This window comes from Chanodichthys erythropterus, chromosome 13 (genome assembly GCF_024489055.1).
Source record: "Chanodichthys erythropterus isolate Z2021 chromosome 13, ASM2448905v1, whole genome shotgun sequence".
In the NCBI taxonomy this organism is placed as follows: Eukaryota; Metazoa; Chordata; class Actinopteri; order Cypriniformes; family Xenocyprididae; genus Chanodichthys; species Chanodichthys erythropterus.
This window is the reverse complement of record NC_090233.1, coordinates 27,488,932-27,514,364: the sequence shown is the minus strand read 5'-3', so window position 1 is coordinate 27,514,364 and position 25,433 is coordinate 27,488,932. Positions and strand designations below refer to the sequence as shown.

Sequence of the window (25,433 nt, the reverse complement as noted above, 5' to 3'; positions counted from 1 at the left end):
AATAGTCAAGCATATTTACAGTACAAACCTTGTCAGTGAGCTATGAGGGCAAAAAACTAAAAAACAAAAACAAAATAATCGTTCATTAATCGTAATCGAGGTAAAATGTTCAATTAATCGAGGTTTTGATTTTAACCGTCTGGCAGAAGTTAGATATTTTACTACATAATTTGTTAAATATGGATATTTTTCTTACACAAACGCATCGCTTCGCTTCAGAAGGCCTTTATTAACTCCCCGGAGCCGTGTGGAGTACGTTTATGATGAATGGATGTGGATGGAAGCACTTTCCTCAGCTTATACTTGTAACCCCTCACTGCCATTATAAAGCTTAGATGCGTCAGGATATTTATTGAAATATCTCTGATTGTGTTCATCAGAAAGAAGAAAGTCATATACACCTAGGATGGCTTGAGGGTGAGTAAAGCTTGGGCTAATCTGAAAGTGAATTAATCCTTTAAATAAAAAAATAAATGAAATACTGAATTCTGCAGATCCTGTGTGGTCATATAATATGTTGAAATTGCAAATGCACATACATTCTTTAATTAGGCTAGCTTCAGAAGAAGTTTAAACATAGATGCCTCATTTCCTATGCACCTAGATGGGGGAAGGGAGATGGTTAATTGAAAGAGGGGGAAAAAATGAAATGAGATAAAAGGTCGACTTCAGAAATGGCCTCATAATCCTGTCAGAATGGCCCACTGTTGAATTACAGTCAGTTAGGCATATCTTATTTGACTAAGAGCATTTAAAGACCAATGTGATTCTGGAGAACAAGTAAAAGAAAGGAGTGGCTCATAATTAGATGATTTATCGTGGCACGGGGCTGAAAGAAAGATGCTTTACTAAATTCAGAAGAAAGAAGTCACAAAAATGAGATTATTTTTATGAAAAGAAATCCAATAATGGTGACACAAGTGCGCCGGCACATGATTGTGTTTGCGATTATGATGACAGCAACAGCATGACATAATTAGCGTGGCCATTACCCTCTGGTGATACCGAGAAACCAAATACGGTCAAGTTTGTTCACAGTAATCACTCCTGTTATGAATCTTCAATAATAATTTAGTCATAATGATCTGGCAATGATATCATGTTTCCAATGATGCAGAGCTCAAAGACTCAGACATTTCTTATTATTTGCCAACACTGTTGCAGAAAAAAGCAATGGCATTGTTAAAACAGATTAATATAATTAAGCCAGCACTAACTGCAGCGAGAGTTCAGGGAACTTGCCTTTTGAGAATGTGATAAAAGTGGATAATAGAGATAAACACATGCAAAGATATCAGAGCGAAAGAATGTAAGAGAAAATCACTTATTTTAATTGAAAGATGAACACATTGCAGATACACAACTTGAAGTATTTTTATGGGATTTGTGGTGATAATTTAGTAGTAGGCAGCTGAAATATGAGTCTATATTACATTAATTATATGGAGAGTTCTATGTGTTGCATTGTTGAGATAACACATGATCTGAAATTATGCTAAGTGAGTGGGTTTGTTTTGTAAAAAACTACTGTTACTGTAACAGATGTGCGTTAACTCCTGCTGCTTTTATTTGGGACATGTCAACAGGTGGATTTGTGGTTTTTTTTTTTGTCCTGTAGGCCAACTCACTGGAGGTTACATTATGTTGTCATGTAAATAATTGCAGAGTGACATCACACTCACCTCAAATTACCGCAGATTCGCTGCGGTGTTCAGGAAAACCGCTTGCTATGATTGCGCATGCCTCACAACAACACATTACCATGACAAGAAATACACTATATAACGCCTTAAAATGCACAGCAAATCAGTTTTTAGGTAGTTCCTGTTTGCTTTCATATTTGAATCAGAGGAAACATCACGTTTACAGTGACACCAGTCACTGTGGCGCATGGATGTCCATTCTACCGAGGCATTCGCATGAATAATTTACTGTTTTTCCGTACTAGTATATCCCACTACACAGTGGGAAAGTCTAAAACATTGTGTTTCATCACCACTGAATCCTATAGGATAAGACAAAACAGAGGAGTTTTCCTCCTTCCCGGCTGAATTTAATCTTAACATTTGCGATGCAAAGACTTGTGGACTAGTATGTACAAATATTACTGCGGTGCTGAAGAGAAATAAGAGCGCAGCTGCTTCTTAAAGGGACAGTTCACACAAAAATGAAAATTCTGTAATTCACTCACTCTCTTTTTGTTTCAAATCTGTATATGACTTCTAAACACAGAATGAGATGCTAGACAAAATTAGCTCAGTCACCGCTGACTTTCACTGCATATTTCCATACAATGAAAGTGAACAGTGACTGAGACTGTCATTCTCCTTTGCATCTGACGGGGAAAAAGTCATACGGGGTTTGGAACAATATGAGGGTGAGTAAAAGATGACAGAATTTTCGTTTCTGTGAAGTGTCCCTTTAAGTTTACTAGACCGCGACATTATTAAGACACACACACACACACACACACACACACACACACACACACACAAAATTAGCATAAATAAAATACAAGCTTCAAATACCAGTTCGTAAAAAGAAAAATGAATGATTCTTGTTGGAAGTGCATGTTTCCAATATCCGCATCTAATATGCTGATTGATCACTCCTGGGAGGGTGCCGCTTGTTGCACGTTGAAATGAGATGTGTTGAGTATATAACCCCTGATACTGCTGCAATGACTGTGTCAGAATAACCTCCACAAACTAACATCTGATTTCAGATATCTTATTTTAAATATCAGTACCTATAAACATGAAATACAGTAACTGAATGCTTTACCGTTGGTTGAAACTCAACAGTTTGTTCGCTGCAGGGTCTGCAGCGCTCATGGCCCCATGCGATGTTATTCTCTCCCGCAGTCCAAGTTCTTCTGTCCCTCGCCTTTTTTCTTAGTGTTCTCTTTCAAAGAGACAGATTAGTAACCATCATTCTCCCTACAGCTGCCCGTGCTGCTGTATCCCTTCATTGCGTTGCCTTTTTAGTAGCCTGGGCTATTGGAAGTAGCGCGTTTCTGCCGGTCCCTTTCTTAATGCACCTTGATGGACGCAGTGGTTAGATTCACATGGACACACCTCGCACGTAACTGAACATTCAAGAAACAGATTCTCATGGACTGGAGTCCCCTCACGGTCGCGCGCCGTGCTCGTGACAGAGAAAGTCAGGTGGGGAGCTTGTTAACTGCATATTCTGTTTACGTTGCAAAAGCAGTAGACCCGTTGCAAAATCATAAACGACGAGAAAATATCGAAGCATCCTGTGAATAAGCAGCAACTGACACAACACATAATCAGGGTAACACACATGACACTAAATTAATGCTATAAACCAAATAACATAAAAAGCAACATAGCACTCCAATTCAAACAACATAGCTAAAAAACTTAAATAAAATCCAAATAAATGTGATGTAATTCTCATACTAAGGCGACTCATGCATAATTTATATATTAAAAACATAATTTTAACAATAATTTACCATAAAAGATTATATATTATTGTTAAATAAAATATAGATTTTATTTTTCTACAACAAAAAAATACTTATTTTTTCACAAATAACATTTTTAAGGGATTCTGGAGTTAACCAATTAATGTGCAGTAATAGACAAGGCTGGTTTCTCATCTCTCTCTCTCTCTCTCTCTCTCATACAAAAACACTTGGTGAAATATTTTAATTGGAATATTTAATTGCCTTTGTGGCAAAGTGATTTAAAGAGTGAAAGATTATTATTAATCGAGTGCATTCACTGAAATGCTGAGCATCTTTTTATTAGCAACATTTCCATGTCTGTTAGTTTTGCTGTCAACATCATTTTGAGGCATTTACACAGGCACTGCCTTGAGTGCGCTGAACAGCATGTAACGCTGACCGAGATCATCATGCTGTAGAGCCAGACAGCTTCTCATTATGACACTCATTTACATTAGATTCAGGCTTGTATGATTTTCAATAATGTCACAATTGGTGACTGTGACTTACAGCTGCTTCATCACAGGTAAAGGAATAACTGTTTTCACCAGCTCTGTATGCAAACACATTATGAGGTGAGTCCATGCAAATGAGGGTGTTTTTTCCACAGGGTTTTATTTCAAAAGGCAGATCATTAGCCATATGTGTTTGCATGCATGTGAGATGTGAATGTGTGCATGTTTTGACATCTGTCTCCAAGGACGCTGCACAATTTGCATTCACAAAATGGACTGAGAACAACAACCGCTAATGAAAAGCATTCCTCCTGCGCTGTTTATGTGTTTCTAGACAGTGTTTTTTGCCCTTATGATCTCATAACCTTCATTTTTCTTTCCACTGCCCCGGGTCTATCCATAATCCTACTGTCTAGCACAGAAGTGAGGGGCGCAATGAGGTCATTGTTCACACAATAACCTTTTCTTCTCATTTAATCTCTCTCTCTCTTGACTCACCCTCAATGTCTGATGATGTCACACAGTCAGACACATCTACATGCCTGTTCTGTTCATTATACACCTGCAGAGCATGTAAATGTTTAAATGCTAGAGAGTTAGCGAGACCGAGAGAAAGGGTGAAAGACCCCCTGTGGTGAAAATCAAGTTTTTAATGTTGTTTATATGTCTGTCTATGTAGTGTTCTTAATATGCTTTAAGACAAACCATGTGAAAATTCATAAGTCAACACCATTACTGAATATTTTCTCTTTAAAACTTCAAAATCTCCTGTCTTTCTTATGTCACAAAACTACCTTGTAACTAATCATGCTAGGGTGTGGGCGGGCTTTAGCATATCATTAACTATGCTGTGAAGCAGGGGAGTTTTAAGAGAAGCAAGGTTATCCCGAAATATTTTACTATTGTTATGAAAAATCGGGTACTTTTAGCAATAAAGCGAGAGAATTATGTATATGATCTATATATTACAATGTTATGATGAACTATATGTCTTTCTCCATTGACATTCCAAGTTGTTCAAAGCATTTCCAATGATACTGATTTGTGTAGTAACATGGCTTGTGTAATATTAGCAAAACATTATTAGCTGTTTGATAACATAGTCAAGCACAAGGCTAATCATATTAATACTGTTATGTGTCAGTTGTTGTAAAGAGTGATTCCATTGTGCAGCGTTTACTACAGTAACTTGAGTAAAGCTGATCGAGTGGATCTCCGAGCTGGTGTGAGTGAGTGGAGGAGGGGCTAATTTGCATATTCATTGATCCGGTTATACTAAATGAAGCAAGGGTGTAGAGTTACATTCAAGCTATTTTTAAAAAAAATTTCATAGGAAAAAAACATTTAAATATGTAATTTTAAGATGATCAAAGATGAGTTTTAAGGGATACAATTACTGACTACACAGGGACTTTAAGGAATATAAAAATCCTGATATATGCAAAAGAAAGTGATTAGAGATTTAATTTCAGACTTATTACTCTTTATAATTATTACTAGCAGAACAGCATGTTATTAGCTGAGGCATGCTGTAAACAGACTCCAACACAAACGTATGTGTATCACGTATCGGCGTGTATCTGGTATGTAAGTCCCTCCCTGGTGACATCACAGTAATGGAATGACTGGGAAGAGGTAATGAATAGATTTGGAAACCTATATTGAAAGAAAATTGGGATGTGTGGTAAAACTGTGTGTTTTACTTGATATTTATATAATATATAAGATTTGAAGTGTAAGGACAGCATAGTACAATTAATTATTCAATTAATCTATTTATAAAGGACTTTGAATGAACAACAAAAAAGCACTTAAAACATGTAAAATTATAAAAGAACTGCAATTTTTGTAAGATTATTTGGGCAAACAACTGGCAAACAGAAGAAAATCAAACCATTTACAATTACAATTTTACATAAAATCAAGCTGAGCATGCAGGGGTGTTTATGTACTGAATGGTTTGTGTTCAGGTGTGTGTGTGCTCAGGCTTTTGTGTGTGTTTGTAACCTAAACTCTTTTGTTTCGAGGCTTGTGGGTATTATAGCACCAAATGAAATGTGCGGTTGAGCACCTCATTGTCAACATAAGAGTTCAAATTACAGGTGCAGTAATCACATACAAGTCCACACACACACACACACACACACACACACTTCACAACAATACACATGCATACACGTTACAAAAGAATATTACACAACAGTTTAAACCATAATGACATTTTTCGACTAAAGCAGCATACGCAAAATCCAGATGCTAATGACTATAAACAACAGACAGGTGCACGGTAGTCACGTTAGAAACAGCTAGTCTTTGAAAAATTCAGCACATGATAACAGCATTCATCTCACATTGGCTCTTCCAGCTGAATAGCACATTAGACAGGACCGTGTTTGTGCGGTTGTGAGCTACGCTTTGCTTCAGTATTCAATTGCTTCACTCTTCCTGACCACACATGCAGATCAAACTTTCAATGTATGTGGAAGAGGGGATCTGTGAGCAAGGTGAAAAACAAATCCGTCTCACTGAAATGTGGATCATTTGCACATACACAAACACCAGCATGCAAACATGTTATTCTCTTCACAACATGTTTAGCTAGTATACTTCTTAAAACTTGAAATAAATGGGCACATATAACCACACCTCTGTAATGTTTTAAAACTCTAAAAACATTCATTTATTGACAGTAGCTCCACAACTTTCTGGCGCCCGATGCGCACACCTGCCCGCCTACATTTACACATCAACAATAGGCCTACCTGTTTGCTATTCAAAAACTTAGCCCGAAACTTTCTTTCTAAAGAATGAAATGTTAGAAACCTCAGTGCTTCAGACTTTGCAAAGAGGCTGTTGTTGTTATAACGGCAATGTAAGTACAGTATAGCTTGTGAGTACATGTAAAATTTCACATGCAAAGAGGACATTTACATAGCCTACTATAGAAGTCTTACAGGCACAGAAACATGACATTTAATATTATGAATTGACTCTATGTGTTATAGCTTTTGCATTTAGCCTCAGTTTGCCACTGCAACTTCTGGCACAGTTCAAGGTATAGAAATTTTGAAAAAATTAAGTATATACTTAAGAAGTTTCCCACAACAGGACAAAGCAATATGATCCACTTTTTCGCTAAGCTTCTCATGTTTTAAAGGTGTAATGTGTAAAATTTGGGAGGATCTATTGACAGAAATGCAATATAATATACATAATGATTTCAGTGGTACATAAAAACATAACGGTTCGTTATGTAAGGTCTTTATTACCCTAGAATGAGCCATTTCTATCACATACACTGCGGGTCCCCCCTCCATGTCAAGTCACCATTATGCGCCGGCATGTTTCTACAGCAGCCCTATATGGACAAACACTACAGAGCGTGTTTTGTCACTATGTTGTTCTTATTCTAAATTGTTTGTGTTTTTAGAGGCAGCTTGTATCGTCACTATGTAGTAGTAGTAGTAGTAAGTCGTCTGGTTTATTAGAAACAGAGACCGTTCTTTAGAACGTATGTTAGAAGTAAGAAGAAACCTCATTGCTTCACACAAGCTACTCTCTGCTCTCTCAGATGATGACCGCCTTAGTTTCTCTGAAAGGGAGGGGTGTGAGGAGTGTGCGCTGATAGTTGCAGTTCGCAACCTCACCGCTAGATACTGCTTAAATTTACACACTGCACCTTTAATATACTAAAATGTTACTTTTACTATAGTTATTAATATATACACTCTATTATAATTAGGGTTGGGAATCGTGAGAAATTTTCCGGTTCCGATTCCAGTTCTGCCTAACGATTCCGGTTCCGGTTCCATTAAAATAATTAAACAACTATTAAAAAATAGTAATAAGGGAAAAATGCACAATACTCGACTCAAACAGTCCTTTTTGTGTAAAATTAATTTAACAAACTGTTAATCTCAACAAATTTGCTAACACTTTACAATAAGGTTCATTAGTTCACATTAGTTAAAGGTACAATATGTAAAATTTTTGCAGTAAAATATCCAAAAACCACTAGGCTATTGTTATATATTTTGTCCAGCTGATTACAAACAATATCTCTAATGTTTTGAACTACTTGTAAATCATGAGAAAATTCCCATTCTAAACAGTGACACGGGGCAGTGCAGTCGCCTGTCAATAACGTCAGTTACCTTTGTTACCGCCTTTACTGACGTAGAAACCACATGACAACAGTGCCGTGGACAAATGCGGAAGTAGTGTCTAGCGTCCAGCAAACCACTAGCTTGCTTCAAGCAGTTCCTTATTTACTTCTTGCACGTTTTATGGTGGATTGTGTCACTTTTTTATGGAACATAATTAATGTTTACCATCTGACGCTGGTTCTGTCGACAAGGGACAGCTCCCGTAAAGTCATGACCGGAAAAGCGGAAGCGGCGCCGGCGACTGTGTCATAATAAAAGTCCCGCTACCCGTGAGGCGTGTGATGATCAATCGCTCCAGCTCCCGCAACACTCGGTCCTGCTCTGCTTCATACTACAGTAACGTTAATAATCGCATCCACGAACATGAGTTCTTCCAGACTCCAATCCCTATTCTTTTGCACAATCCGTTGAGATGGAGACCACATGTCCCAAGTTTCCGCTCTAAAACTTGGCGTCTTCAAACTACGCCTTTGTTTTGAATAGGCTTCTAGCGACCTCTAGCGGAAAAAATATCACAAATTGTACCTTTAACTACATTAACATGAACTAATAATGAACTGCATTTCTACAGCATTTATAATCTTTGTTAATGTTAATTTAAACATTTACATTATTAAAATCAAGAGTTGTATTTGTTAACATTAGTTAATGCACTGTGAAGTAACACCTCTGAACGGCTGTATTTTTGTTAACATTAACAAAGATTAACAAATACAGTAACAAAGGTATTAATGATGGTTAGTTCATAAATGAACCTTATAAAGTGTTACCACAAATAAGATAAGATGCTTTAACAAACATGTAAGATTCAGACAGGTGAAACTGAATATTTTTGTAAGTTGGATTCATAAAGACTTGTTTCTGACAGAATGATTCATTGATAGACACATTTTTAACAGTAAATTTGTTGCCACCTAGTGGCGTAACAATGCAATCGATGCAGTCGTCACTTTCAGAACAGAAGGTAATTTATTATACATAAACATCAGCGTTTCTATTTGAATAATAAACTTTTGTATACTTCTGTTATAATTGGAATAGGCCTATTTGTCACACAGAAATAATGATAGCCTACTGTGCTTTTGAAAAGCTGTTTACACATTACAACTATCTTCTGATCAACGGCAGCGCAAACGCAGGTTTGAATGTCGCGATTTTACTTTTGTCAAAGGTTTAAACATGGGCGATCATGTGGGGGATGAAATCGAGAACGCGATCTTTTAAAGATTAATCGTGCAGGTTTGGGCACGTCTCTTTCTCTCTCTCTATTGAAATCTTGCGTAAATGAGTAGCGCCGTGCGAGGGCTTTTCAGTGCATTCATTGCTATAATATTCATGATGTGAGACGTCTCTATGAAAGGATACGCTCCCCGCACTTCGACCACATCACACAGAACCGTTTTCGGAACCGAAACTTAAGGCCGGAACACACCAAGCCGACGGCGACGAACTAGTGGCGACGAAAGCAGACTGCGGGGTCGGCTGGCGTCGGCTGGCGTCGGCAGCGTCTGGGTCCAAAGTTGCCCTGACACACCAAGCCGACGTTCGACAGCCGACGGCCAAATAGCACGTCCGTTCTGCGCCTGCGTGAGATGAAATGCCTTTCCATGCCAGCAGGTGGCAGTAGTTTGTGTTCGTTGCTATGGTTCGTTGCTAGGGAGACCGGAAGAGCTACAGGGATACAAAACATAAACAAAGGTGCATGAAAAACCAGTTCTCGCTCATCACATACGGATTCGTGTTATTTCAAAAATGTCCGACACGTTGCAAATGGCACTGGCTTTGTCAGCCCTTGGTCTTTTGCTTGTGGAAGAGGAAAAGAAGAAGCGGATGAGAAAAATACGGAGAAAGCGCACTAAATGGGTGAAACCATGGATACTCCAGAGACAGGCCCAAGGTGCTTTCCCGAACCTGTGTCGAGAGCTCGAGTTACAGGAAACTTGTGGTTTTAAAAATTTCGCTCGGCTTTTTCCCACTCAATTTCACATGTTAAAAGAACTTATTAGTCCAATCATACAGAGAACAAACACGAACTACCGGGATTGTATCTCCGTGGGGGAACGTCTGATGATTACACTACGGTTCTTGGCAACAGGTAAGGTTATTCGTTGTTTGAACATTTCATTAAAACACCTTTTCAGTTGTGTTTATTTTGGTGTATTATGAAGCATTATAAAAGTGAAAAGAATTTTATTATTTTGTATCCAGTTGTAGCCTACTTTAAAAAGACACAATGTATAAAACATTATTATGGTTGTTTGTAGCACAATGTCTTTAATAACTGATAAAAAAAATATTTGCTTTAATGTAGTGTAGTACAAATGCATTAAAAGTGTTAGATTTGACTCTGTAAAAGGTGTGGAAAATTAATAGTGGAGTTATGTGTTTGTAATCTTTGCAGGAGAAAGCTTCAAGAGCCTTTCTTACCAATTCCGGGTGGGAATGTCCACAATTCAGCAATTTGTTCCTGAAACCTGTGCAGCAATCTACCAAGTCTTAAAAGAGAAATACCTAAAGGTATACATGTATCTGTTTAATGTTTTTTGTTTTAGCCCAAAAATGAGCAATTTTTTTGATCTCTCAGATATTGTTTTAGGAGGCCTCTGATGTAGAAATTAAAGATTTTTCAGTTTTTTTACATTTTAATAAGGGTAATTTTAGGGTCTTATATTGTAGTAGATAAACTGAAAGAATAGACAGGATGGTAGACCATGTGTCGAGGGCAGAGATCTAAGTATTATCCATCAAATTATAATTTCAATGCAAATAAAATTCCACTACTACATTCAAACAATACAGTCTGGCTGGCCTATTATGCTCTCTACTTATCATACTAAAAGAACACATTCATCCCCCCAGAGCACTTACAGGTTCATATTCAAGACCATTCATACCTGTCCCTGAACAATGCAACAGGCATCTCCCCCAAAATCCAAAACATAAAGAGCCTAATGCTGACCTATAAACACTTCTTCAACCCAATAGCATTGTGAGGACGAACAATAGAACCCATTAACTATGTAAATGTGATCTTGAGAGAAAAAAACATTTGCAGGCATTTTTTTTTAAATTTTTGAAAGTGATGTTGTAATTCTGCAGAAGTGGGCTTTGCAGGGTTAATTCAAGAATGTCAAAATCACTGAGTTATTAATGGTCTGACGAGTTAAACTAATTTCTTTTAATTATATTGTTTTTTAGTGCCCAGACACAGTGGAAGAGTGGCAGCAAGTAGCCGTTGGATTCCAGAATCAGTGGCATTTCCCAAATTGCCTGGGTGCTCTGGATGGAAAGCACATTAACATTCGTCCCCCTCCAGGATCTGGATCTAAATTCTTCAACTACAAGCATACATTCTCAATAGTGCTTATGGCACTGGTAGACAGCAACTACAGATTTCTGTATGTTGATGTGGGCTGCAACGGGCGCATTTCAGATGGTGGAGTGTTAGGGTTAGGGTTAGGGTTAGGGTTAGGGTTAGGGTTAGGGTTAGGGTTAGAAATCTTGCACGGTTCCGGTTCTTTTCAAAAAACACTACTGGTTCCGGATGAGAACCGGTTCTCGGTTCCCAACCCTAATAGTGACAGTTTTTAGAAATATGACAGAACAAGTTTGCTATGACATAATACTATAAAACTGAATCAACATGCTCCAATGCTAAATCTTTCTATATATCCTAATCATTTGTTAACAAAATGTATTTTTTACATCATTGAGCTCATTGTTTCTGCTTTAAATTAATACATTGTTTAAACTATTAGTACACATTGCTAGCTAATGGCATGATTCCTATATGTACAATTCTGAAATTCATAATTTGGACTGATACCAGCCTGATACCCTCATAACAGTTCACTCTAAATTGTAATGTAGGCATGCATTTTCTGTAAATCTGCTTTGAAACGATATGTATTGTGAAAAGTGCTATACAAATAAACGTGAATTGAATTGAACTATACCGAAAGCTGAGATTTTGATTATAAATAACCAATTCCTAAGTGTTGATGGTGCAAAACAGTTTAGGAACATTAACACAAAAATGTATGAGAAGACCTTAAATAACAGTAGTAGACTTTGTTACTGTATATTATAAAATGAAACAATATCACACAAGCAAGGGAGTGGAATATCTGCACATATGTGATCATACAACAACAGGACAGCAATTTCCCCCACGCCGCTTGAGGCAATATCAGCTCAAAAGCAGCTCTATTGTGCCTCGACAGATATCATATGTGCTACTGCAAGATCCTTGGTAATTCCCTTTTGTGTAAAATATGATCCTTTTGATAAGCCAAAAGATACCTTGCATCAGTTCACATGATTTGCAGCAACAACTTGCAGAAGACAAGTATTCTTTCCAAAGCAGGTCTTTCCAAAAACATCCATTGAAGGGGAAAGTACAGCTATCCCTGGTTATTCTTGTTGCTTTGGAACTATCAGACACTGAATGCCTTAAAAATAAATCATTTCTATTTGCATACAAATCGAATTTGTATTTTCATGCACAGATATTGGACTTGTTTAGCATCAGCTAGTTTATGTATCTGGCAACATTCAAACATTAGATCTGTTCAGCTAAAATGAAAGAACATGTCCAAAAATCCCTGAATGGGATTGTCCAATATAAAATCAATGCAATCAGCACATTAAATGCATATTTTAGTGTGTTTGGCTGTTAGCAATCTGAATAATGTTAATTGGGAAAAACATTTTTTCCCAATAAAACCTTACCTATTAGTGTTCTGATACTTTAAGCAGATCATGGGTGAGTCCTTGACTTCTGAGGATTGCAGGAAAAAATGGCAAAGCTGAAATCCTTGCAAAAGTAAAGATGTCAGTCTTCATTAAAAGAGCAAAAACATTATTAAAATCCTCATTGGTCATGAACAATATCCTCGTAAGTCAGCTTAAACCCTATTACTGCTCCCATCATGAATGTTGTGTGGACCATAAGAAGATTTTTTTTTGTAAATCAAAGTAGGCCGTTAGAGCGACACAGGAATAACTGTCCGGTAGAATTCTGCTAAGCGAGCAGTGCTATTTGTTGGAATATTTGTTGTTGTCTATGTACCTGAGAACTAGAAATGTGACAGAAAATCCTGTAATACCACACCACTGATCCTCTGCTTTCTCTCTCACACACATACACACCGTGGAGAGCAAAGATCGAGCGGGCCCAAAATCACATGAACATATTGTGTGTTTCCTTGCCAAGTACAGACTTAAGCACAGCACGATCTTTTCCCACATAGATCAGCCTTGATGTAAAGCACCCTCACTGACATCATGCTATACAAAATCAGCAATTTTGCACTTTAGCTCCATTCTATATTGAGTATTCCAATCATTTGCCAAATGCTGGCTTTCATGGGAACTGGTTAAATGATGACAGAATTTTCATTTTTGGGTGAAAACAGAAAGAATAACAGCATCAATGCTAACAATGATGCTGACTATTTAGAGTTTAAAAGAATTGTTTATAGATTGATTTTATGATAATATCTAAATTCTATTTGAACAAAGCACAATAAAATCATTACTAATGCATCAAAATTCATTAGACTTTTAGTGGAAGAAAACAATGAAAATGCATAGCTAACATTCAAACATCCTTAGGATAATATGCTAATAATACTGCATGATTATATACAATTTTTCACATTGATTTGAGGCTTTTTTTCCTTATTACGATATGTTACATAGTACCAACATTTATCAAGAATTTAGAAATATCAACACAGTGTACACATGCTTGTGAAATCACAGCTAGAAAAAAAAAATTAGTTTATATTTTACATTTAAGACTAAAATCATTTTCCAGAATTAGATTTCTACATCTGACCTTTGAACTTTTTTAGGATGCCAACATTTATAACTGACTTTGTCAGTTTAGGGTAAATCATTTTTGGCAAATTGTCTGAAACTTCACAGATATCATATGTGCTACTGCATTTTCACTATCATCTGAAAAGTAGTAAAAACGTCTTAGTGTTAAAAAATTTTTTTTTCTTAACATTCCATTTAATCTTGTGCTAGTACATTTCATTTGGAAAATGTAAAAATGTCTTGACACAAATTCAGATTCAACTTTACTGCCTGGAAGTGTTTCAAAAAGCATTAAAAAAAATTAACATTGTTTCTTTCTTGGAATTTCAAATCAATGATTGTAGCACAAGTGAAAGTCAACAAGACTCTTCTTTTTCAGTGTAGTCCACACTTTCCACATGCAACTCGATTTTGACCTGTTTAGTCATTTTTGGAGCATCCATGCTTGTCAGTGTAGTGAGGCCAATAGGCAATAGCATCTGACATTTTGTTGTATTATGGATCACATCTTCCAAACTGCCAGAGGGCAATGTACCAAAATGCCTGACTTCCACAACAATCTACGACTTATTTCTTCATCTCTGGTATCACCCTCACTGCTTCTATCCTCTCTGATCCTCAAATTTCTTTCTTACTACGACCTAGTTTTCTGATCCACTGCCATCACTACCATCAATACTTTTAGGAAAAGGAACAGCTTTTCCACTCTGACTTCTATAAAACTTAGTAAAATCAACATCACATTTGGATGTACAATGAAATACGGTACCTTGACAGCATAACACGTCTCCTTCACTTTTCTTGTTGCCAAAAATGTTAAGTAAATAATAGATTTTAATTTTATTGGTTGAAGGGATGTCATATTTCTATTTTTTAACATTATTATTGTATTTTAAATGCAATTTAGAGTCATTTATAAATGATGTCCCACAGAGGGCTAACCTACACTGTAAACATCAAATAATGTGTTAATGCTATATATTAGTTTGGTTACAATCTCATGAAAGTTAAACGGTAGCCATTACAACTCAAGAAATATGAACACAGAACACGAGGACAAGAAAAGAGCATTTCTGACCAGACAGAACAGCAACCTTTTCCCTTTTAAACTTGGATGTAGATGATTCGAAAAATCATGACTCTGACACAAACATGCCCATGCATATAAATGCACATATCTGCAGCTGGCCAGCTGTGGCACAAAGGTTAAGTCCTTTGATTAGGATAAAGAGTGGGGTCATTCTTCATGGTGTGTGTCTGACAGGGCGACATTTTCAGAGCCCAGCCTATGAACTGCTGGCATTTTGGAGCAGATCAGACTGAGGGCAGATGTTAGACTGGGGGCTAAATGCTCCCTGAGGAAAGAAGAATGTACCAAAGAAAAAATTCTTTAAAAAATGTTAGAAATGCATTAGACAAAATACAGTCTCTTATTTTATTGTTTAAATCTAATAATAATGCAGTTGGAACAGAGTGCATTGCTAATCATATTAAACCTATGCTTTATGCCCTTTATGGAATACTATAGGCTGGATCGACTGGCAGCTTAACAGCAAAACTTCCAGCCACCATTTGAATTGTGCCTCAACGTGTATCAAATATAGTACTGCAAGACCCATGGCAGCTAAACATCACATCATTTACTTTTCTTCTGTGAAAAATATGGGCTTTTTGACAAACCAAAGGACACACTTTCTTTGTTGAAATGCTTTGTGTCAACTACAGATCTCTCAGAAAATATCAACTGACTTAGAAAGTACAGCAAAATTATGATACCTGGTTCTTGCGTCTTAAAATCCAATGGGTTACATATATTGGACCACAGTGTCCTCTAGTGGTTATATGTGTCTATTGCAGAACCAGATACAGTTGGTAATGTGATCTACTTGACTATTTGCATTAAAGTCATCTAAATCAACTTTCGCCCTCTGATTTAGAGGTAATTCATTACAGTCAAGAAAATAACTCATCCAAAGGCAGCAAAGCTCTGAGATTTATTGTGAGTTAACATCCAATAATTATATACACTAGGAAGAATTACAGAAAATGTCCTAAATTTCTTAAAGGGATAGTTCACCCAAAAATGAAAATTTTGTCATTCATTTACTCACTCTCAAGTTGTTCCAAACCTGTATGAATTTCTTTCTTCTGATGAACATAAAAGAAGATATTTTGAAGAATATCGGTTACCAAACAGTTGATGGATCCCATTGACTTCCATAGCACCCCCCCCCCCCCAAACTATGGCTACCCTTATTTAAAGTCCCCCTGAAATCAAAATTTAAGTTTTTTAGCTTTTAGTATGAATATGTTAGCCTTAGTGATATGAATAAGCTGGTGTGTTCCAATTTTCATGACATCACATCGCACTTCAGCTTCTCATCAAATCTTCTGTCCAATCAAATGCTCTCTAGAATCTGTACACTCCTACACAATCAACATACAAGCTGCGTGTGAAATCGGTCATTTGTTCACACATTTACTAGTTTCTACATGGTGAAAGGCACATAGTGCACTATATAGAGAATAGGGAACGATTCAGATGTAAATATGCTTTCCATCCTCCCGTTTTTGTGTTAGTATAACGTGAACCGCCGTGGCTCGTGCACAGTCTGCTCTGGGACACGAGAGCACAGAGCGGATCATATCCGTAAGTCGGCTCAGACCACGAAAGGTATCGGACCCATTTGAATTGTGCACAGAATGCTGTATTTTAAAGTGATATAGAGGAGATTAGAAGGATGAACTGTTAAAAGGAAACAGAGGTTTTACTGAGTTTAACAGCTCTGGCCGAGAACGAAACGCTATTAGCTATTTAAAAAAATGGGTGGGGCTGTTTGAGATATCACCCTGTCTTCCTGTTTCAGTTGAAATTACGTCAACACACTGAATAAGGCTGCGCGTTCCAACACTTCAGCGGGCCTTTAAATGAGAGAATTTTCATTTTCGGTGAACTATCCCTTCAAAGCAGCTACACTGATAGTACTCAGACTCACATAGCTTTTATTTTTATTTTATTTTTTATTCCAGTCACCTTTTGCTTACTAGTTAGTTATGTAGGCTACAATAAGTTTTTCAACAAAAATGTTTTTGAAACAAAATGATATGAAATTCCGTTCCTAAAATTGTAAATACTGAAATGCTGATGTTTTCCATTAGCAGAGGAAAATATGACCTAATAAAAAAAATATGTATCTGAATATTCTAAAAGTATTTATCTAAATATTTTAAAAAGATAATATGACTATATATTTATATGAATTATATGTGGATATAATATGAAAACATTGCTAAAATAATTATAACCTTATTGTCAGAAGTGGTGGTCACTGACCACCAGGTGGGGCAAACTAGACAAACTATATACATAGTCAAACCAAAATTTATTCAGACACCTTGAACATTTCATTCATTATTACAGTTTATTCACTATAGTTTAAACAAATGGTAATAAAATATGACAAGATCTCAGAGTTAATCTGTGTCAGAAAAAAAAAATCTTAATTATGTCAGATAAAACTTAAGCAAATCATGGTCAGGCCAAAGTGTCTGACTAATTTGTGGTTCCAAATTTGTATCAATAGTCCACTGTTTGAAGAATTTTTGGGTATAATATGTCACAGTTTACTTTATTTTGCTATCCTCACTTACATAAATGAATTATAGTGTCATATACCCACTAGTAAAAATGGATCAAAAATATAAAAAATGTCTGAATAATTTTTGGTTTGACTGTATATACCGTAGCTGAAAGGAACTCAACCCTGCTCCAGGAGTTCCATTCCATCCCTGCTCCAACACACCTGCCTGTATTTTTAATACACCCCATAACTTTAATTATTTGAACAATAAAAAAAAAAAAAAAAAGTGTCACTTCATATGTGAAAAATATTTCCTTTACCTCTCAGTTCAGGTATATATAATAGGCCTACCAACATATAACACCATGTCAGAGGGCATTACACATACAGCACTTCCAATTTAAAGATCCCTAGCCATCCTAACACAGAGCCACACCACTAAATTTATGCTACACACACCCAGTGTGAATGCCCTTGTGGTGGGGAGCTAACCAACAGTTTTTAAACAGTGGTCCCGCCAAAGGCTAAACTCCAAAAAGCTCCATCCATCCTAAGCTGGGTGCGTTCCAGGGTTGCTATAATGGGAAGAGAGTCTTTCCTAGTGAGGCTTCCTGCAGCGAAAAACACTAATGTGTAGGTATGCGTCTTTAAACCTTAAATGGAAGCATATGTGGGCGCGGAATGAAAGTTTACATAGGGCTGTAATCAGAGCGGGACTCTTTCTTTTATTCCGCTGCTTGATTTCCGTCTATTTTTCTCAAATGAGGAGGTTGTGCTCGAGCACATGCAGACCGCACAGCTGAGAGTGATTAGTGTTAGCTGTAGTGCTAGTATTATCAGATTGGTACGAACTGCAGGGCTAGCTGCTCAGACGCAAAAGAGAGATGACTGAAAATAGAAAGAACTTTAGTGTCTTTGCAAGCACAATCCAAATGATTCAAATGAGTTTCATGAGATACTATACAGGCTCATGCTCAGGTTACTAGATGAGTTTGTGTGCAGCTGCTCAGCATACACACATTCACACACGCTCAAACACAAATGAGCTCAGTGTGAGTCATAGAGTGTCATCTCCACCCTAACAGCTTAAATTGTGCCGTGAACTTTCTCACTTTCATTTCTGTGTTCACTATTCACTCTATTAGTAATAACTACAGAATGCAGGGGGCTTGTGTTTGTAAACTTGTTTATCAACTTTGGATTTAGAATTAGTTTGCTTAGATTGCTTAGCAATGAGTGCTAAAATTCAGAAAGACAGGAAAAAAATCAAGGCATAAATTTGGCATGAATGTTTGGTTACACTATATTTTAGGATGTGCTTGTTACAGTGTAATTATACAAATAAGTACTAAGTAATATTAAATAACAACATGTACTTACTATATAATTAGGGTTAGGGGTAGAATTTGGTTTAGGGCTAATTGCTTTTAATTATGCATAATTTACTGTTATTACTATAGTAAGTACATGTAAGATGTGTAACTGTCAAATAAAGTGTTACCAAATATTTAAACAATTATATAATTATTCTTTGTAACTTCTGAAAATCATGATTTATTTATTTGTTAAAGTTTTGGTGTGTATTTGTGCACGTGCTTGCTTGCATTTAACTACATTAACAGTGATCCTTTCTTGTATTCTCCTGTGGAGAATGTGGGCAGTCCACTGTTATTTCTACTTTTTATGGCGGCTGTACAAAGGAAGTAGGTAACACAAAACCAACTGTTAAATCCACAAGAATACATTAATTCTCCTACCTCTAGTGAAAGGAAGAATTGGCTATATAAAATGCTTTGTTATACTTTCTATGATCACAATGAGGCTTTGTTATTGTACTACAGTATGTCTGCTTTGAAAAATGGTATTTGATTAGCTCTTGTTATTTAATATATTTCATTATTTCAAAAAAATGAAGTGGGAGTCTGGAATTGATGCTCTCATTGATTTTCAATTTCTTACATTTTACAATGTTTTATGATTTTAGTTTGACTAGTTATTTTGAAGGACTGAAAAAGACAACAGGTATCTTTGTGTCTTGAATGATTTATAATGTTGAGGAAATTAAAGTCCCATTAGAGTTGTTTACAACTGATTCCTGACAGAGAAGCTACTACAGAAAGTAGATAAAAGACAGCAAAATAAATGGTGCATGAATGAGCACAGAAAGGACCTAGTAAGTAAGAGAGAGAGAGAAAGGAGGACTTTGTAATTAAGTGTTCAGTACAGAAAGAAAAAAAAGGTAGCAAATTAGGCAAAATAGAAAGATGTTACAGACATACCATAAAAACTCCATAATGGACAGAAATATTTTTCACAGCATTTTACCAGACCTTCTTTGTAAATAGACATAAAGTACTGTGCATGTGTGTTTGTGTGTGGCCTTCAAAACAACTGAATGATCATGTTATACTCTGCCACTTGAGAAAAAACAGTCTTCGTGATAAAACATTATGGAGAAATAAAATGAAAGCAGTGGGTCTCTCGCCTACACGCTGTTAGGGGCTGATGCATTCTCCTCCTCATCAATGTCCTTGTCTGAGCACATTAAGTCTGTCCGCAGGAGTAATTTGTTGCTTGTTTGGGGAGTAGTATGTAATTTGCGGTTTATATGGGAAGGGATTTGTGTAGCTTTTATTGAAATAAGGTACATTCCATGGAGCCCATTGAAGATATAAAGCAATTTTTGGTCACACTTTACAGACTTCATGTTTCTGTGTAACTAATTACCTGCAAGTGCTTGAATTATTACAGCATTTTTGCTGCACTCTCTGCAGTTGATTTTATACTTTAATGGTTCAATGTACAATACGTTAATATTTACATTTCAGACACAATATTGCCAGTTTGTCTAATTTCGTACCAAAAACTAAAATAATTCAAAACGTAGCCACAGTAGAAATAGCCATTGTGTACCTGAGCAATGCCCATTAGTTTCGTTCTTGAATTGACTCGGTTAAATGAATGATTCAATGACATGATCGTAAAGACACTGGCTAAATCCAAAATCGCATACTCTATGAGTAGGTATACTTTTCTGAAAAACACATTTAAATTCGTCATTTTCAAATTCATCATGTTGTTACTGTCATGTGACCTCCCAGCATCAGTTCAATTCACTGCCATTCACAAATCCTCTCCTGTGGCCTCATGGGATAGTAAAGTGTCCATTGGATGTGCACTTCAGAAAGTCGCCGGAAGTAGTAGATCATCTGGGTACATTTTCACCTACTTTTTTCACATACCATTTTTTGCCTGCTATATAGTAAAGTAGTATGCATATTGGGGTGCACTTGTTTAGTTTCTAAAAGTCTCAGTGTTTGTGAACAACTGTTAAGTAAATGATTCAATGACTTGTTCAAAAAGGCAGTCACTTGTTTTGTTCCTGCATGAATCAGTGATTTGAAGGAATTGATTTGGAATGAATGATTCAACGATTCTCTCACAAAGACAGTAATTTGTCAACACATACTTGCATAATTAACCAGCAGAAAGGGTCTCTTAAAAATCTCCACCACTAAAAACAGACAGTCATACGGACAAGAGTGATACAAACATTGATCCGCCAGCTACAACAGTTAGCCATATTATAGGCTTACTAATTAATTATAATATCATGTAACACAGACACAGTAATGTCATCAATTTTTACTCGAGCAACTTAATGAAAGACCTATGCAGATTTGCAGAACTTGTATTAGTTTAATTAGTATTAATGAATGAATGAATGAATTAATAAGTAAATACTGGGTCTCTCATTTCAAAATAACCTAAGATTCAGTAGAAATAGGCTATACAGTATTGTCTCAACATAACACCGCAGTCTACACAATGATGGTCCTAACACAGGCAATAGGCTAAAATGGGGTGTAACCTCTTTCTCATTCTCTTTCTATATATCTCTGCATTTCTGACATAAACACAGACACACATTCATTTGCTAAACCACCAGTGCTTGTGTTGGTGTGTCTGACAGTGATGCAGAACCATTACTGAGTATGAGCTTTAACATCCTGTCAGAAATGGAAAACAATAATGAAAACACAATACTCTTGCACATGCAAGAACAACGGGTCGATAATTGAGATGTGCATTTATAGGAAGGAATATTTCTCTATTATAGCCTATAGAGGGGGTGGGGTGTGTGAGTGTGGTGTCTTTTTTGCAGAAAACCCGGATCTCCTCACGACTGTTCATGGGGAATCCCGATGGAAAAAGTGGGTTATTGCCAATAGAGGCTGATGTCTCAGCATTTAATGGACCATGACTCGCGTCTAAACTCTCAAGAAATTTTATATATATATATATATATATATATATATATATATATATATATATATATATATATATACACACATATGTATATGTCCATTTCCATTATATTTTACCACCACCACCCTTTCCCCTTTTTATTTCCCCTCTGGTTTTATGTGCCTTTATTTTCTGTTACTGTATTTTCTGTTTGAATTTCAATACTTTAAGTGCTGCATATATGCTTTGGCAATATATGCTGACAATCATGCCAATAAAGCTTTGTTGACTCTGAGATCCCTAGCGACAGCCTTAAGACCCTTTTAATATGCTGCTGGTCTATGCCAAATCCCCCTGAAAGCCAGTCCAAACCCACACACTTGAGTAAACATGTCTATCTCAGATGCCCTAACACTGCTGTGATAATTTACAACCCAACCATCCGGTAACCGGATGATGCGGTGCTCTCAAAATGCCCACTCCCCACATAAAACCCCTTCCCCATATATCAACTCACCTCGTTATTTCGAAACTGCAGCCTTTCCTGAGTAGCAGGGCTCTCTTTCGCATGATCCCCGTTTTCTCTCGCCCCAAGTACATGTTAATATCCGAATTCATGGTGGTGGGATAGCAGGGCACACGGGTCCTGACTGCACGCGCAGAGACACAGAGGCAGCGCGAGCGCTGATGATGATGGTGATGCGGCTCTGCTCCGCGTCTGGCGAATGGAGAACCGGGAGGGCGCACAAAGAGAGAGGGGGATATAAGATCAACAGAGGGTCCTCCTCCACGGAAAAACCAAAAAGTGAACCACACACTTTCTGTGGCCAGAGAAGATATGATTCAAGTGTATAAAACGTTCCCTGGGTTGAGGAAGGGATTCGTAAACTCCATTCACACCGGATCCTTTGGATCAAAAGTGCAAAAAGTCGTAGGTTAGATAATCTCCGGGTCGATCCCCCGTTCCCCGTAGTTTAGGGCATGTATACTGGAGTAATATACCACTCCAGCCGTAGAGTCTGCGCGGTCCTAATGTCTACCCAGAAGAATGGAAGAAAATACATGATTTTTTTGTGGGGCGGTGCTCTCAAATGAACGAACATATACGCGCTGTATTTTTTCTACGTTTCTGGTGAGAACAGTATAATTACCGAGACACAGTTTTCCTTTAATTAATTTCTTTATTACCACTGTGTCATACATTACACATATTCTGAAGAACTCACAGGGAGCCAAACCTCAAAGCATCACAGCCAAGTTTATAATATAACAGCAGGTAGCTACTGATACCTAATGATATAGCTACTGATAACTACTTATACATCCATCCATCCATATATATATATATATATATATATATATATATATATATATATATATATATATATATATATATATATATATATATATACACACAGTGGGTATGGTATTCAGACCCCCTTAAATTTTTCACTCTTTGTTATATTGCAGCCATTTGCTAAAATAATTTAAGTTCTTCTTTTTTTTCCTCATTAATGTACACACAGCACCCCATATTGACAGAAAAACACAGAATTGTTGACATTTTTGCAGATTTATTAAAAAAGAAAAACTGAAATATCACATGGTCCTAAGTATTGAGACCCTTTGCTGTGACACTCATATATTTAACGCAGGTGCTGTCCATTTCTTCTGATCATCCTTGAGATGGTTCTACACCTTCATTTGAGTCCAGCTGTGTTTGATTAGACTGACTGGACTTGATTAGGAAAGCCACACACCTGTCTATATAAGACCTTACAGCTCACAGTGCATGTCAGAGCAAATGAGAATCATGAGGTCAAAGGTTCCTAAGAGCACAGTGGCCTCCATAATCCTTAACCCTTTGAGCGGTACGGTCCCACATACGGGATTTTTATTTCTGTGCCCCTGGGCGTACGGTACCACATATGGGATTTCGAACGTTCAGCGACGTCACATAACTGCCAGATTCAAACTGAGCTTTCGCGCTCTGGCTGCGAGACGGACGCGCGCAGCTCTTGTCATATATCACAGCTATGCAGCGTTTTCAGCCACATAATGTTTCTTTTAAGGTTTCAGACATTTAAATATGCATAAGCACCATATTAAAACAATACATTAAGAGTTTTATAAAATACACACTGATGTCCGACATCAGTGGAAGCAGCAATAACAAATATAATTTGCCGACATTTATTCATATCAGACGCACATAATGGGCCTAAGTAACTATAAAGTTTACTCTATTATTCTTCCAGTTCACCAGCCACTTACTTGCATATATTTCGGGAGAAATTGATGAATTCACCTGCTGTAAATCCGACTGACAGGACTCTTGTGAACTGCAGCGCAAACTAAGATGGCGGCGCCCATCTCGCATTATAGATCAAAATAAAGATCATTTATAAAGGTTTTAAAACGACAAAGCACACTCACTTACACATATTTGAGAATCGGAATATCATATAGTTGATGACATGGTAAGCAATTTTGCGAATATTTTAAATATAAAAGGAAAAACTAAATAATAGCGATCCATCTGTCATACAGTGTTATTGTTGCTGCGTTCAGCGCTCGTGACACGGAAGACGCGTCGCCATGGAAACAATAAAGGCAAACGTTCTAAAATAACGGTCGCCTTAAAAAAACTCACTCTGGGGGGACAGTTAGAATATTTTAAACTCACGATCGAAAGGGTTAAATGGAAGACGTTTGGGATGACCAGAACCCTTCCTAGATCTGGCCGTCCGGCCAAACTGAGCTATCGGGGGAGAAGAGCCTTGGTGAGAGAGGTAAAGAAGAACCCAAACATCACTGTGGCTGAGCTCAAGAGATGCAGTCGGGAGATGGGAGAAAGTTGTAGAAAGTCAACCATCTCAGCCCTCCACCAGTCGGGGCTTTATAGCAGAGAGGCCTGGCGGAAGCCTCTCCTCAGTGCAAGACCGTCTATGTGCAAGACACATGAAAAAGCCTGCATGGAGTTTGCTAAAAAACACCCGAAGGACTCCAAGATGGTGAGAAATAAGATTCTCTGGTCTGATGAGACCAAGATAGAACATTTTGGCCTTAATTCTAAGTGATATGTGTGGAGAAAATCAGGTACTGCTCATCACCTGTCCAATACAGTCCCAACAGTGAAGCATGGTGGTGGCAGCATCATGCTGTGGGGGTGTTTTTCAGCTGCAGGGACAGGACGACTGGTTGCAATCGAGGGAAAGATGAATGTGGCCAAGTACAGGGATATCCTGGACAAAAACCTTCTCCAGAGTGCTGAAGGTTTGCCTTCCAACAAGACAATGACCCTAAGCACACAGCTAAAATAACGAAGGAGTGGCTTCACAACAACTCCGTGACTGTTCTTGAATGGCCCAGCCAGAGCCCTGACTTAAACCCAATTGAGCATCTCTGGAGAGACCTAAAAATGGCTGTCAACAAACATTTACCATCCAACCTGACAGAACTGAAGTCTTGTTCTGAGCAGGTGTCACTGAACAGGCTGTAAAACTGTTGGCTAAGTTCAGACACTCATGAAAAACTGATGCTGATTATCTAACAGCAGTCAAGTTGTCATTGTTTGTGTCAAACAAGTTGTGAATTTGTTGTAACATTAAAACAGGAGATCGTGACTTACTGCTCAATTTGATGCTCAGAGCTCCAGTGGTTCCCTCAGTGGGTGAACGAG

General features: G+C 37.3%; 1 protein-coding gene across 1 annotated transcript in view; it reads right to left on the bottom strand.

The window, feature by feature from the left end:
- Positions 1–22,595, bottom strand: part of garnl3 (GTPase activating Rap/RanGAP domain like 3) — a 72,013-nt gene extending 49,418 nt beyond the window's left edge. Inside the window, 1 exon segment of the mRNA XM_067406568.1 lies at positions 22,269–22,595. Within this exon segment, the coding sequence (XP_067262669.1) occupies positions 22,269–22,369 (101 nt within the window). The 5' untranslated portion in view covers positions 22,370–22,595.
- Between the last annotated feature and the right edge of the window lie 2,838 nt (positions 22,596–25,433).